Source organism: Ambystoma mexicanum, chromosome 3q (genome assembly GCF_040938575.1).
Source record: "Ambystoma mexicanum isolate Mex_15411 chromosome 3q, UKY_AmexF1_1, whole genome shotgun sequence".
NCBI classification, from domain to species: Eukaryota; Metazoa; Chordata; class Amphibia; order Caudata; family Ambystomatidae; genus Ambystoma; species Ambystoma mexicanum.
Window position 1 is genome coordinate 912,771,280 of NC_090926.1, and position 15,376 is coordinate 912,786,655.

Genomic DNA, 15,376 nt, shown 5'->3' on the forward strand with positions numbered 1-15,376 from the left:
AAAAGCTTGGGAGTCAGTCACCTGTCACGGGTGGCTAGCATGTGACTGGCCGTGCTGATACTGCCACGCTATGCCTCTAGTCACTTCCCCTAACTATACTCCTCTACTGAAATGAATGGCTGATAGGGAAATATGTCAACAAGCTGACCCTCTGTAAGGCCAGTTGACAGTCAGTCACTTGTCAGGATAAGCACACATGTGATAGACCACTTCTCTTGCCACATGACCCCTCTCGCATATTACCCTAGCCATGACTTTCACCGTATGGAGTCGGCTCCATAGTAAGTGAGTGAATTCCAAGCAAACCTGGCCTTTAAACCCCTAAACTAGAGCCAGACACATGTGCAGAGAGCCAGGGACGTGTGAGCCTGACTGCTCTGCAGGTTGGTCTTTCAGATTCCTGGGTTTATTAGCACTGGCGTAACAGGGGCCCCGCCAGCACATGTCCTGGGAAAAAGCGTTTTTTTTTTTCTCACCCAAAAAAAAAAATTTGTTTTGAATTCACTCTGCATTAATAAAGAAATTATTTCTGTAACAGAAATCATTTCTTTACGAAGGCAGAGTGACTACAAAAAGAAACTCTTTTTGAAGGCTGAGGGCGCCCCCCAACCCATGACATGGAAGACCCTAGGCTGGAGGGCTCCATGTCATGGGGTCGGGAGGAGCCCTATGACTTCAATAATAACTAGTTTATTTTTGAAGTCACTCTGCCTTCATAAATACATTATTTCTGTTATGGTTCGGTCCTTAACTGAATAATTAATTAATGAAGTTAGAGTGACTTCAAAAAGAAACAATGGGGCTCATTCTGACCATGCCGGCCCGGAAACTACGGTGCTGGTAATCTTACCAGCACCGTTGTTTCCGGACTGGCATATTACAGGTCTACCTGCTGGGGCTGCTGTGCCCGACAGGTCTGACCCTGCCGGGCACAGCGGCCACGGTAGGCAGACCCGTCACAGAAGCACTGGCACCATTAACAACCGTGCCGGTGCTTCCGTGTCCCCATTCGCGTGGAGTCCTATTGGACTCCACACGAATGGGGATTACCGAAATTACCAGCACCTGACTTCCCTGCCACTGGACTTGAAAGAGCCCGGTGGCACTGGGAAGTCAGGTGCCGGTCATTTTTTATGGGTCTGGGGGCAACCCGCCGGTAGCACCGGCACGGTTACTGCCAGTCCCGTAATGAGCCCTAATTTCTTTTTGAAGTGATAGTGCTCCCCTCAACCCCATGACGTGTGTGTGTGTGAGTATGTGGTGAAAGGGTGCACACTTAAATGTATAGGTGGCTGCCTGTGTGAGTGTAGGGTGAAAGAGTGCACATAAATGTATGGGTCGCTGGGTTTGCATGTCTGCGTGTACTGTGAAAGGGTGCACACTTAAACGTATGGGTGGCTGCCTGGGTGTGCCCGTATGGTGAAAGGGTGCACACTTAATGGACAGGTTGCTGCCTAAGTGTGTCTGTATGGTGAAAGGGTGCACACTTAAATGTATGGATGGCTGTTTGGGTGTGCCTGTACGGTGAAAGAGTGCACACTTAAATGTATGGATGGCTGGGTGTGTATATGATGATTGGTGTGTGTGGTTGTGTACAGGGGCACAACAAAACCTACATTTCAGGGGGATAACCCTTCACATTTTGGGAGAGGCGCTAACTTCACAGTTGGTGGGGAGGGGCAACTTATTTGTGTGGGGACATCTAATTTCTTTACGCATTTTAATTAGACTATTTTAGTGCAGCTTCAATGTTACAAGCAGTTAACTCTCTCCTTTAAGTCTCTTATTCCCTCTCTACCCTTCCAATCACTCCCCTGGCGTGCAAGTACTAGGTCCACAACGCAATTTTTCAATTGCCTAAAAAATTTGACATTTGAATGGAGGTACTAGCAGTGAAATGCTTTTCATTGGTAATTGCTGGGCCCTTATTAACAGCAAAACCCAGGTGCCATTTAACATCTGTGTCCTGTTCTGTCTGGCAACTGCTCTAAAGGTCAGCTAGGTCGAGTCAACATAGCCCAAAATGTCAGGGGGGGGAGTGCTGAAGCCCAGTCAACTCAATGGTGTCGTGCCACTACTTGTGTGTAATGCCTTGATTACTCCTAGCCCTATTCTTCCTCGTCCCAGTACTTATGTATGAGGCAGTACTTGTGTACTCTGCCTCACACACAAGTACTGGGATGAGGTAGAGGTACATGGAGGTAATGCTTGATTTAGCTACCTGTAATCTTTATTAATCCTAGTCCCACTCTTCCTCGTCCCAGTACTTACCTATGAGGCAAGGAGCCTCATTTGTAAGCTCTGGGACAAGGAGGTAATTCTTGGCCAAGGAGCTGATTTTTGAGGTTTGGGTAGGGGGTGGGAGGGAGAGGGGATGTGTGGGGGGGGGCGGGATTGTGCGATAAATCATAATGGTTGTCGATATCCAGGCTAAGCAGGCATGATATGAGGTATTAGTGGCTAGAGAGGCATTTTTGTGCAGCCAGTCTAGTCATTCCTCAGTTTGATATGACTTTCTTTTAACTGGGAATTTCTGATAAAGCAGTCCTGCTAAATGTAATTACCTGGCTAGATTGGCATTTGGGTGCGGCCAGTCTAGCCATTTGTTACTGCGGCATTGTATATTTTTCTGGGCATCTGTGATAAAATGATATGATAAAAGTAATTTACAACGCGCCTGTGCACAAGTGATTCTATGCGCGACAAGACAAGGGAGGGAAGATAGAGGGAGGACAAGACAAACAATCTCACTATGCCTTGTGTCATTGTGAGAACGAGAGGTGCAAGAGGAAAGGGCCGGGGAAGTGCAAGGAAGAGGGGAGAGGTGTAATGCTCTGAGTAAGTGCAGCCAGGGCAGCGCTGCTATGGGTAGTGCAAGGAGAACAAGGGGCTGCAGGGTTACATTTACAGCCCCTAAATCCATGGTACACACGGAGACAGGGTGACCGATCAATAAAGAGCCTGGACTCAGAGAGACTCTGAGGGTATCCAAGCCACTGGTCGGTACAGCAGACAGGTAGGTCAGCGTGGGAGGGAGAGAGAGAAAGCAGAGGAGAAAAGGAACATTTTTATCTGCTTTAGAAACTTCAGATGGTCGGGCTCAAGTTTGAAGGGGCAGGGAGGCCATTCCAGAGGGCGGCACCAGCAGAGGAGAGAGATCTATCCCCACTCTCTGTCTGGAGAAGCCTCTAACCCTAAGAGAGTTGGACGTAGCTGAGTGAAGGGCTCGAGAAGTAAGGTATTTTGGAAGAGAGAGTTGGATGTAGTGCGGGCCCCGTCCCCAGAAAGCCTTGTGAACAATGCAAAGGGTTTTGAACTTTATCCTTGCAGCCACTGGGAGCCAGTGGAGAGATTTCAGGGCTGGAGAGATATGGTCCCTCGGCTTGAGGCCAAGGATATGCCTTGCAGTCCTGTTCTGGTTTAGTTGCAGATGACGGAGAGTAGAGGAATCACAAAGAGGCTGTTGCAGTAGTCCAGCCTAGAGAGAACCAGGGCTCTGAAGACAGTGAGTTTCTGGTGGAAAGTGAGACAGGGATTTGTCGCTTTGAGGAGGAGCAGCTGGTAGTAGAACTTCTTGGTGACATCCGAGATGTGAGGAGAGAAAGAGAGAGTGGCATAGAAGATGACACCAAGGTTTTTTGCCTCGCAGGAAGGTGAAGGAAGAGGGCCCAAGGCGGATGGCCAGAGTGAGAGAGGGAAAGCTGGTGCCAGGTTCCCAATGAGAAGGATCTCCTTCTAACTGGCATTAAGGCAGAGATCTTTGGAGGCGCACCAATCCTGAATCATTGATAGACAGTCAGGAATGAGCGAGAGAGGCGAGGAGGCTGAGGGGAGCCTGAAGGAAAGCTGAGTCATCCGTATAACACAAAAAGTTAAAGGAGAAGGTAGAGATCAGGTGGGCCAAAGGGGCCAAGTAGAGGTTGAAAAACCAGGGTGAGAGTATCGAGCTCTGGGCAACACCACAGGTAGAGAGAGGTGGCAGAGAGATTGGGACCAGGTTGGACATGGTGGGGGGCGGTCAAGAGGAAGGAGGTCAGTCACTCCAGGGCCTGATCCGTGATGCCCAGGTTCTCATGGAGTCGATTGATCAGGATGGCGTTGTTGACTGTGTCCAGAGGGGAACGTTCCAGTGGCTAAAGAGTGATTACAGAAATCAGCCAAGGCTGGACCGAGGGTGTCAACATGGTCCTTGATGGTTCTGGAGGAGCAGGGGAGCACTTGTTTGGATGACGCTTTCATAGATCCGACTTGTCTAGAAACCTTGTCAGGTGTTGTCAGAGAGAAATAGGAAAAAGGAGGGGTAGAGGTAGAGATGGCCAAAGGGGTCCGAGAGAGAAAGAGGGAGAGGAAGAGGAGATAGAGGACAGGATGTCCTAGGATTGAGCAGAGAAGTGGGAGGCTAGAGGGCCTTGGAGGGAACAGGAGAGGTAGAGACTACAACAGGAATTGACCAGTTCCTTGCAGATTTTAAAGAGTTCGGCTGTGTTGGTAGAAGCCGCAGAGACGCGGGCTTTAATGTGTGCTCTCTTCTTGATGAATGTTATTGCTTTGATTGGCATTTTGGTGCAACCATTCTAGGTATGTCTAAATGTGGCCTGGCATGCTTTACTGTAATGTTATTAAGTGTCTACACTGGTCTACATTCTGCAGCCAGTTGGACATGTTTTCATTGTGGCATGGCATTTTTAATAGCAAAGCATTAATGTTCCTGTGCACTGTTGTTGACTTACATGTATTGTATTGGTGTTACCCTACAAAACAATTGCAAACACTGTGGCTTTATGGCCAATTTTTCTCAGAAAGTGTGCTGAATATTGCATTAAAATACATATGTATTACTTGCTCCTAGTGCAGTGTGTGGCATACCTCTTCAGCAGCACGTTTGTGTATATTGCGGAAGCGTGACAATCTAGGCCGGCCCAGAGTGTGGCGTGACCCCTGATTTTTTGCCGAGTTAGGGGGGGGGGCCCTCTCAGCATGGCTCGCAGGGGGACCCCCACATTTTGTGTTACGCCACTGCTTATAAGTACATTATTGGCCCCTGTCAATCAAGCCTCATGTCTCTCAACTTTCTTCATGCCCCTGGAAAATGAAATACCCTTCTCCTCCTCGCCATTTCCAGGCAATGCGTTGTCATCAGTCGCATGCCAGGATTCCACTTCCCAGAGTTGCTGAAACAGGAGACAGTCTTGGTTGTTTCCTCTTCCACTGCTGAGTGGGCATTTACAGATTTTGGATGGGCCTTGCCCGCTCATTTCCTGCCTTGGCTACGTCTCTGCACCACCTTAGCCCCACCAGTCATTAATGTGCATGGCAAACATGGCCACTGACTCGTATAAATAGCAGCAACCAGGCATGTGTGGGTGGGGGGAGGCCGCACACCTTAGTCACCACCTACCCTTGCTAGATGTCGAAGCAAATGGGCTGACCCACTGTGGAGAAGAGTGTTCTATACAACAATACCCTTGGCCTCGGGCATCCTTACATAGTGGTGTCTTCTCGATATCAACCTTCCTCCCCAACTACTTTTGCCATGCAGACATTGAGCGAAGGGTGGGAATTTTAGGCAGGCATAGAATGGGGAGTAAATAAGAAAAGTTATGTTCCATCACGGAAGTACACTTTTCTTATTTTGCATGGGGCTCAGAATAAGATCCCAAGCGTTGTTTAACTGCATTGCTTTGTGTCTCAGTTGGTAGCCATTTAACAGACAGGCATTTGGCATTTTTCGTATCGTACATTTTTTAGGGTCAATCAGTGGGCATGCACACTGGACGGCTGCATAGTCAACAATCGTCAACCATAGATGACCACGGCTGAGCAATGTCGAGCATTGCTGACCCTCACCAATCACAACCTATCCTCCTCATAAATTGCCATAAATGATTGACAATTGACAACTATTGCCAACCATTGCTGACCATTCTGCTGATTGCTGACCATCGCCAACCATAGTCAATCATAACTAACCATAGCCATTCAGGGCCAACCACTGCCAACATGGTAAACCATCAAAAACACTATGGACGCAGTCAAGCATTGCTGGCCACAGTCGGCCTTTGTCCTTCATAGTCAAAACCCATTGCCCCCAATCAGCAAGCTGGCCAACTCTCTGGTTGTTTTGGCTGGGACATGGCAGGAGGCATCCCGGACAGAAGCAGTTCCCTCTAGCAAAGCCAAAAACTGCTTCATTTGCCAGTGTTTATTTTATGTACGCCTCAGTCAGAGATATTGATTTGCTCATGTAAGCTCAGTCACTCACTTTTTCAGAAATAATTGAAGTCTAAACATTTCAATAATAATATAATTATTTAGTTACAATGGCAATTCGATGAGCACTATAATCTGCACCACACATGTGCAAATATGCACAATCGTTCAGATGGAAGACAAGGATTATCCTAGCAGGTTATGCATTCAGAAAGCACTTTCAAAATGCTACCAAGGCATGCTGCTCTTAATTACATGTCAAGGAATGAACCACAGATGTATGTGTGCACAAGAAAGGGGGTAGGTACTGGCCCACGTGCCTAATCTGACTAGCCCACGTTTGTATTTGCATTTATTTGCAGTACGGGGATATCGATTTCAAACAGAAAGGACTTATAATAATACAATTACATGTGGCCCAGGGATTTCCACGAAACAGAGATAAGAACAAGGTGGGAGCCAGTTTATGGGGTGCAACATATAGCAGGGACAAAACAAAAGAAACAGAACAAGATGTGCATATATAAATAGGTGACTTAGAAAGGTAACATTAACCTAAGGGGGCAAGTGTTTCAAATTAGAGGAGTACTATATAAATATTCAAAATTCCATTATTTAGTGCCACTGGAGGGAGGGGCAGTCGGGTGGGTAGGATGGGCAGAGAGCAGGGGAAGCTCCCCTTTTAGCAAGTAAGTGAAGTTTCAGCCGAGCTTTGAAGAGATCTCGGACGGGTTGCCTTTAATTGTGATGAGTGTCAGATTCCAGTGGAGCAGGATAAGTAGGGAAAAAAGGGCGGATGCTAGAGTTGGCACAGGGAAGGTATAGGACAGTGAGGTTGAGTGCAGAGGAGGACCGGGGGGGGGGAACTAGATGGTGAGTAGAGATAATAATATACAAAACAGATACAATCAGACAGGAAGAGCAAGAGCATTGATGACTTTGTAGATTAGAAGAAGGAACTTGAAAAGAGAGTAGTTGTACACAGAGAGCCAATCAGCATGTTTTTGGTATGCAGAAGTGGAGGATGATCTGGGTAGGTTGTAGAGAGTGTGTGTAGCAAAGTTGAGGACTTGATCTAGAAGGAGGAAGGAGTAGAGAGGAAGGCCGATGGGTAGGCTTCAGCAATCGTCCAGTTTGCTGACCACAAGAGTTGGAGATTAGGGTTTTTGTAAAGTGGTTGGTAAAGAAAGTGCACATTTTCCAAATGATGAGGAGGTCAATACAAGCAGCAGCGGGAGTGGTATTGATGAATCGTTGACCCCCAAATTCCCCCCTTTAGGGAAGGGAGCAAGAAGGTCAGGGAGGAGATAGGAGAGGGGCGGCTCCGTATGGCATTGAACGCCAGGAGAAAGATGGCTTCCCTTTTTTAAGAGTTCAGCATGAGGCAGCATAGAGCCATCTAGTGATGAATGGCAGTTAAAGAGTTCATAATCCATTCCGAGATGTCTGGGGTGAAGGAGGGAAAGAGGAAAAGATTTGATTATCATAACCAAAAAGGAGATAGTGAAAGTCAAAGGACATGATAAGTCTTCGGAGGCCAGAGGTATCACGAGCAAAGAGCAGAGATCTGAGGACTGATCCTTGGGGGAGGCAGACAGGGTGAGGGATGGTGACAGAGGTTTGCCAGTTCAAGACCATTTAAAAGACTCAACCTTCCAGGTTGGAAGCGATCCGGCAAGAGCAGATTTGCAAAACCCAAGATCCTGGAGAGTGAGCAGGAAAGAGGAGTGGACGGCAGAGAAAGTGGCAGAGAGTATCGAAGATAATTTTGAGTGGTGAGCATTATAGAGAAGGTTGGAGACATGCATGAGTGCAGTCGCGTGGACTGTTTACTACGGAAGTCATATTAAAGTGATTAAAGTGGATCTCAAAGACCATCATTCAGTTGAAGCCAACCCGCTCAAGGACCTTTGAATAATAGGTAAGGGAGGAAATGTGTCAGTGAGTTTGTTAGGGAGGAACATGTATCTACTGAAATACATTTTAAGAAATCAGATTTCAAATGATGGTCTTGGGGGCTCAACTGAAGAAGCACACCCTGATAAAGCCAATGGTTTGGATTTTTCTATAGGCAGACATGTTCCACCTATACACATTATTTTAGGATTATAACATTCAGTGACATTTGTATCTGTTTTGCTCTTTTGTCTGGGTACAGATGTAAAAAAGTGTAAGGCGCCATAGAGAAAATAAGGCTAGGGGAACCTGGGCTCAACATGAATGGAATTCAGCAGTGCGTATACACTGATGCAAAGACATAGGTGCATCCCACTGAAAGTAACTTGTCCACGCTAGGCTTTAACTTTTCTTTACAAAAGAAATACTACAATGTTATGTTGCTCCCCGTCGTTACTTTTTCAATACAAAATAAATAAATAAATTTGGTCACCTCATTCTACAATATTTACACTGAATAACAACCTATACCACAGGCAAAACTACCCTCTCTACCAATGTGTATTACTATTCACATGCCCGTAACTCTAAGTCATTTGCAAGAAATCATCAAGTGTGGCAAAGTCTCACTTCAGATTCCTTTCAGTTAACTCCATATTCCTACGGATTACTTCAAATTATTTCTGCATTGCTTCAGATCACTTTGGATTATTATCAAATTGGCACCAGAATACATCAATTTCCTTTTGGATTTCCTGGAATTACATTACTTTACGTCAGAGTACTTCAGAAGGTGTTAACATTACTTCTAATTACATTTATATTACTTAAATGATTTGGGAATATTTTAGATTACTTTCTTAGTACTTAATTTTACCATTAAAATACTTAATACTTCTTAAGATTTCTTTGAACTGCTTTGATACTCATTTTAGATTGCTTCAGATTACCTCAAAATGTATCTGATTATTTTGAAAAAAGTGTTGATTACGTCAGATTCCTATGTATCACTTGGATTGCATTGATTTCTGCAGATTATTTTAGATTACCTATTTCACTGCACCGTCTTGGATTTAATCAAATCAAATGATGGCATGTCTTCCCTCTAATGTATCCCCATCAAAACAAATGAGAGGAAACTTGCTTCACAGGTGGACACTGAACAATGGGCCTCATTACAGTTTTGCCGGTCCAGAAAAATTGCTGATGTAATAAGCAAACGGCTGGAGGTAAATCAGGCCCCTAATGGCAAATTAATGCTGCAATTACCGGTCTAAATTATGGAACTCAATGGTCTCCATAAAATGGTAGTTTACAGCCCTTTCCGCCACCTGTAATATCCCAGTAATTCCGGTATATCAGGTGGCGGAAATGGTAGGGGCAGTTTGCCGGCCAACTTGTAAGAAGGCATAATGAGCCTCATTACGAGGCTGACGGTAGCCGTGCCTGTAATTAATTTTTTCCGGCGCCCAGAAATGGCCAATTACTGGGGCATTACGGCGTTGTCAGACCCGGTATTTGCCCATTACTGGGACCAGAAAAAATTCTTCCCCATTCCCATTTGAGCCCCATAGGGTCCTGTGCCTGTGCATATAACAGTGCCTGTGCATCTGACACACTGTGCTCGCGGGTGCCTTTCATTCCGCCATGTCAGACCTGGTGAAATGAAAGGCACCCACGAGCGCAATGCAGAGTTTGCCGGTCCGGATACAACAGTACCGGCAAGTTTACCGGTACTGTTGTATCTGGACCGGCAAGCTCGTAATGAGGCCCAATGTCTTTTCTTTTCTTCGTGCATGCTTCAGTGGAAACAACATTTAAGTTTAAACACACGGACTGTCATGAATCGCTGTGCCTGGTCCCTTTGGTCAGCCTAGCAACGCTCTCCGTGATTCGCGGGTGCCATTTCTTTCTCCAAGATTGCCCATGCTATTTCCTATGGAAGCACTTGCTGCAGTCTAGTGTTTGTGCCAAAACCGTATGCTGCCTCCATTTCTTCTGGTTGTTCAGTTTAACAGACGTTGTGACCTTTGGGTCCGCGTGTCTCAACGCAGGTATATTTTTCCCTGCTCAGCGCTCTCCTTCTTGCATTCCTTTGTTTTGTCCTTACCTTGTTTCTTCCTGGATCCTCTCGTCTTCCCTGCTGCTGTGTTGTTTGTTGTCTGCTGTCTGTTTTTTCCTTGAGCTGCATTTTTTCCTTTTTGATTTTGCTTGTCTTGCTCCTGGAATTTGGCTATTTTCTCCTGGTCATCTTGTTTATCTATCGGTCTCTGACTTCTGAGGACGTCATTGAACTCCATAGGTTTTTCCCTTCCCCTTTCAGGGGGGAGATTTTTTCCTCCTGTGTAATAATCTTGGCTTTCTGCTCCAGAGGTCACACGGCCTGAAGCCTGGACAGTCTTACCCTTATCTCCACAACTCACGGACTAAGCACAAGACCCGCAAGGGATCCACACAGAGCAAGACCCCTCAAGCAAAGACACAGGTGAGGGCATCCCCAATCCTGACAAGGACACTGCTAAGTAGTTTGGGCCTCATTAGATGTTGCAGGTACAGGGCATTTTCGTGAGTAATTTCGTTAACGCCACTTTTTTTGCTGGTAACAGAATTACTGCCAGTTTTACTGCACCAACAAATAACGAGGTTGACATTGAAGTGGAGGATTTACCATTGCTCAAGATAAATCCTGAACTTCAAGGTCAAACTCGTTGTTCTGTGGTGAGGTAAAATTGCCATTAATTCTGTTGTTGGAGGTAAATCCTACACTTTAATGGCCTAAAGTGTCATATTCACCATATGGATGAAATTCCCACCTGCAGTACATCCGACAAATCCTCAATCCACTCCTATGGACCCCAAAAATGGGTATTAAAACCGCCATGCTGCCAATTGGTGGTAACGGTAATCAGGGCTGGTAGTATTTTTGCTGAACTATGACAGAAAAACCACCAAGCATTCAGAATGAGGCTGTTTCATCCAATGTTATGTGCTGGGATGCAGTATTGTATATAAATCAGGTGGCTGAAATCAACCTTTTACTTCCTCTAAACAACATCATCTTACTGTGACATGAATTTAGATAATAGCCATTTAAGGCATTACCATTCAAGCAGCTGTTTTTACCGGCAGAGACTTAACCACTCGAAAGTGATACAGTTTTGATAATACAGAGAATGCTCTACTGGTGACGCTACTTGCACAGAAAAAGGCCAATCCCACATATACTATATCTACACACCATTATTCGTACAGGTGGCTAATGTCACCTCTGCCAGCCAATACAAATGGAGGAATATTTTATATTTTCAGCACTTCCGACCACGTTCTTGCTTCAAAAAGGATACATTTAAGATCATTGCTGCCAGGTGTCCCTGGGTTATATGTCACATCTTAATCCAGTCCAGGTGTTTTAGAAAACATCCCTTTGCAGGGCAGTCCCCATATTTACAATAGAACCATATCATTATGTTAACCCACATATAAGGTCTTAAGGCAAGGACAGGATGAATTTATCATACGTGATCAAGGCTACCTGACACCTACGCAAGAAATAATTGCACATGATATTTGGAACTGCTAGATAATTCATACAAGACTTATGTCCAGTGCTACTTTGATGACACACTTTTCTCTAGCCCAGTACATGATTTAAAATACAATGCTCCCAGGATAGATCTTCAAAATAACCCCAAAAGAGTACACAATGAATTCCACATGAACAATCAACTTGGATGTTACATCAGGGCGAGATTGCCCCACTGCAGCATCTAAGAGTCTCCTGGGTCAACACGGAAGGCACGCGTGTCAGCCACTACATTGCACACACTTAAGTAATGGAGTTGCCTATACATCAGTGAAGGAATCTCACAGCTCTATCAAATTGCATGAAAAGGTCCCCAAATAACCCAAGCATTTACTTCATGATCAACATGCATTTGTCTTTACACAGAAACAGCAGAAAAGGCCTGTATGCAGTGATGGATGTGGTCCTCTAGGATGAATAATTCAACCTTCTACTACAGGACACAATCACACTTGCCAAATCAGAGGCAGACTGACCTATGGGGAATTTGCAATGACAGGTCCCACTTCAGGAAGATCTACCGTGTGACTAAATGGGCCTCCACCCTAGCAACCTTCAGAGGCACCAGAATGTTGCCAGATTGCTTGATGGCCCTATAGTACAGTCGGCCTCTAGCTAGAGGCACCCCTGTTGCACGGCTCAAAATGGAGGCACACTCACTTGTACTGCTCCTTGGCCTGCATGACAACGAAGTCCCACTTGTGGTTGATCTTTGCGTTTAGAAAGCTGTAATTCTCCTGTGGAAGAAAGGAAAATAAATTAAATATATCACACTAATGTATCACTAAGAATTGTATATAACATAATGGTCACTTGAGGGTAAATAGATCGAGACATTTTTGGGGGATGTTGCCTGCTACTGTATACCTTAATTTAACCATTAATGCAAGCCCCACCACAAACTTGGCGCTTGTGTAGTCATTTTTCTATGGTTTGTGTAAACACTCTTTGCAATTACCTCTGAGTATGTATCTATGCATGTATATATGTCATATATTATACACAAGGTGAAGATAGTCTGTACTTTCTTTTACTGCTTTATCTAGACAGGAGTGGGGCCACCAAATCACCCTCCAACAGGTGTAGGTGGCCAGAGTTCTTAGTGGCATTGGTGATTAACGAGGTCCCTTACGTGAGTAATGACGGTATGGATGTCTGTCCCCCGTGTTATCAATGCTTTAAGTGAATCAATTACTCCATGGCTCCTATGAAATAATGAGATGATACTTCAACAACGGGTCCTACATCATTACCTGCTGAATCGAACTCAATTGAGCAAAAGCAATTCAGAGTCGCAGGGATTTACACCCCCATGTTATAACCAGATCTCAGCAGGAACACAATCCGGTAGCCTATTTTACCAGCTTGTAGTGGAGCTATTCAGAAAATTCCAAGATCAGGGTAACACAAATAGTGCTTGTGTTGTGCTCCCTCATATAGAGTCTGTAGAGGTGGGTTCTGTGGTTCAGAAAAGTAGACCAGAAAACATAGAAGTAAATGGCTTATTTGTTTATGAAATGCAACCACAGTCCAACCAAGCACGATAGATTATTTTTCGTTTTGGGTGAAAGTTGGCCAACTGTGGCCAAAACATTCCTGTGCAGTGTGGGCTTTCCGATTCCTGTAAGGCTCCAGCTGTCGTTTGGGATGATGCTTCCCTCCTGTAGACCATTAAGGTATCCAGTGATTTTACCAAAGATTGTTTATTCAAGGTATTGTTTACCAAAAACTGTTTACCGAAAAAATACTGAATTAAAAAATAAATATGTATATATGGGTCGGGGTAGGGTGTTAAAACAGGTGGGCCAGTGATTGCAGGGGTGTAAAGACATGGGGAAACGTGAGGGCTTGGAGGGGGAACCAACATTTTTAAATTATTAAATTCAGTATTGTTCCGGTAAATTATTTCGGTAAAAATGCCGTGAATAAAACGTTTTCAGTAAAATCACATAGAACTGCCTCTTTTAGACCCTTTCATGACAGGTCAGGAGCAACCTGGTAGGAGGAACATTCTTGCCACTCCCCCACTTTCCTATACCTCCACACTTGCCCATGCTTAATAAAGGACGCATTCATACAAAGTAATCTCGCTGTGAATACATCTCCAGATCACACATGGCCTGACAGTTTATATACAGTTAACACATCTCACTAAACCTTTAGCAAATACTGTCATATTTCACATGCCATCCTTCTCCATGGCCAGCTTTTAGATGCAAACACAGAATTAAGGGAGAGAAAGGGGGTATGTGGTTTTGGTGCTGTGTTTAGTGAGACTACACTCTACTACTGGATACTTTTAGCTTACAACCACGACCAGGGTGCTTTGCTTTTGATGGTAATGGGGTGAAGAGGAAAGCTCCAATCACGTGTTTGGAGGAGCTCAGGGCATACATAATTCCGTAATGCCACGATCCTGGCTCAGATCTGCGGTGCCATCTTGCAGCATCCTGTGACCGGAGCTTGGAAGCCACACCTGTCTTCTCTGGCAGCCTTGGAGTTAGCTTCCAAAGAGTTAGACTGTTTTTTTTTTGTTTCCGTGAATCAGATCTTGCAAGTAACAAACGGGGTGTGGGCCAGAAGACCATTTTGCTCTCACTGTAGGAGGGGTGTGCTGGCGCTTAAGCATGTGCGCTCAGCAATGAGAAATACATAGATACAGTCTGTGTCCAAGAATCATGTATTGGCAGTGCTAGGAAATATGCAGGTCACAGGAAAGGCGTCCGATGTGGCGAGTGGAGAGGTTACTTGATGTTTCACATTTTTATTTTTTATTTTTATTTTATTGTTTAAAGCACGGACCTAGCTTGAGAGCAACAGAGTGCTGTATGGAGTTTGGGTAGTCAGCTCTGGTCTGGCATCTTTTAACAGACGCACAGTACTGGGAGTTGAGGTCTGTGTGTTGGTAAGTGCCTCCATTGGAATTAGTCCTGGATCAGGTGTTGTTGAAAAAGCCATGTTTGAGAGATTTAGAGTTGCGAAATTGGAGAAATGTGGGGGCATTCTTAGCGTACACCTGGATTGAGTTGCAGAAGTTTGGTGCGTTACAAGAGAAGGATTGTTTGCGGGTCCTCTCTTTGGGACAAGTTATGATTCAATCCAGTTGGTCGATTCGTTGCGGAAGGAACATAGGACACTAAATATGTGGTGTGCTACTCGTGATTGCTTTATAGATGACAAACAAAAACAAGCAAGTGTTGGACTACCCCTCCCTCTTCGTGTGCAGGTGAGTTTGCTTATCTCTGGGAGCAATGCAGTTTGTAAACACAAATACTGCACATGACCTCTACTTTTTCATGTCATTAATGTATTCAAACACTTCTCCCAAAAAAAAAACATGTGATTTTTACAATTCTTTCAAGTGACCACATACTACAGAATGCATACATGGCATAAAGACATTTACAATATAATGCACACAATGTTTCAACGGTTTAGTGCAAAATCCGCCCAACACTAACTTATTTTTGTTTGTGACTATATAAGCCCCATGAGTGCGGCCCCCGTTGACATATAAAATAGGGGTCGACCCATTGTATAAAAAGGTGTTTTGTAGATGATACATGCAATCTTAAACAGTATCCAGGTTTGGAGTGGAAGCTAATGTAGTTTGCGTATGATGAGGGTGATTCAGTGAACTTTTCATGCACCTGTAGTAAGACATGCTGCAACGTGGCAGACTGCTTA

At 44.9% G+C, this 15,376-nt stretch overlaps 1 protein-coding gene across 1 annotated transcript in view; it reads right to left on the bottom strand.

The window, feature by feature from the left end:
* RGS9 (regulator of G protein signaling 9) overlaps nucleotides 1-15,376 on the bottom strand; it is a 1,220,104-nt gene that overhangs the window by 602,807 nt on the left and 601,921 nt on the right. The window contains exon 7 of the mRNA XM_069655056.1: nucleotides 12,350-12,426. Within this exon, the coding sequence (XP_069511157.1) occupies nucleotides 12,350-12,426 (77 nt within the window). The remainder of the gene's footprint in view (nucleotides 1-12,349; nucleotides 12,427-15,376) is intronic.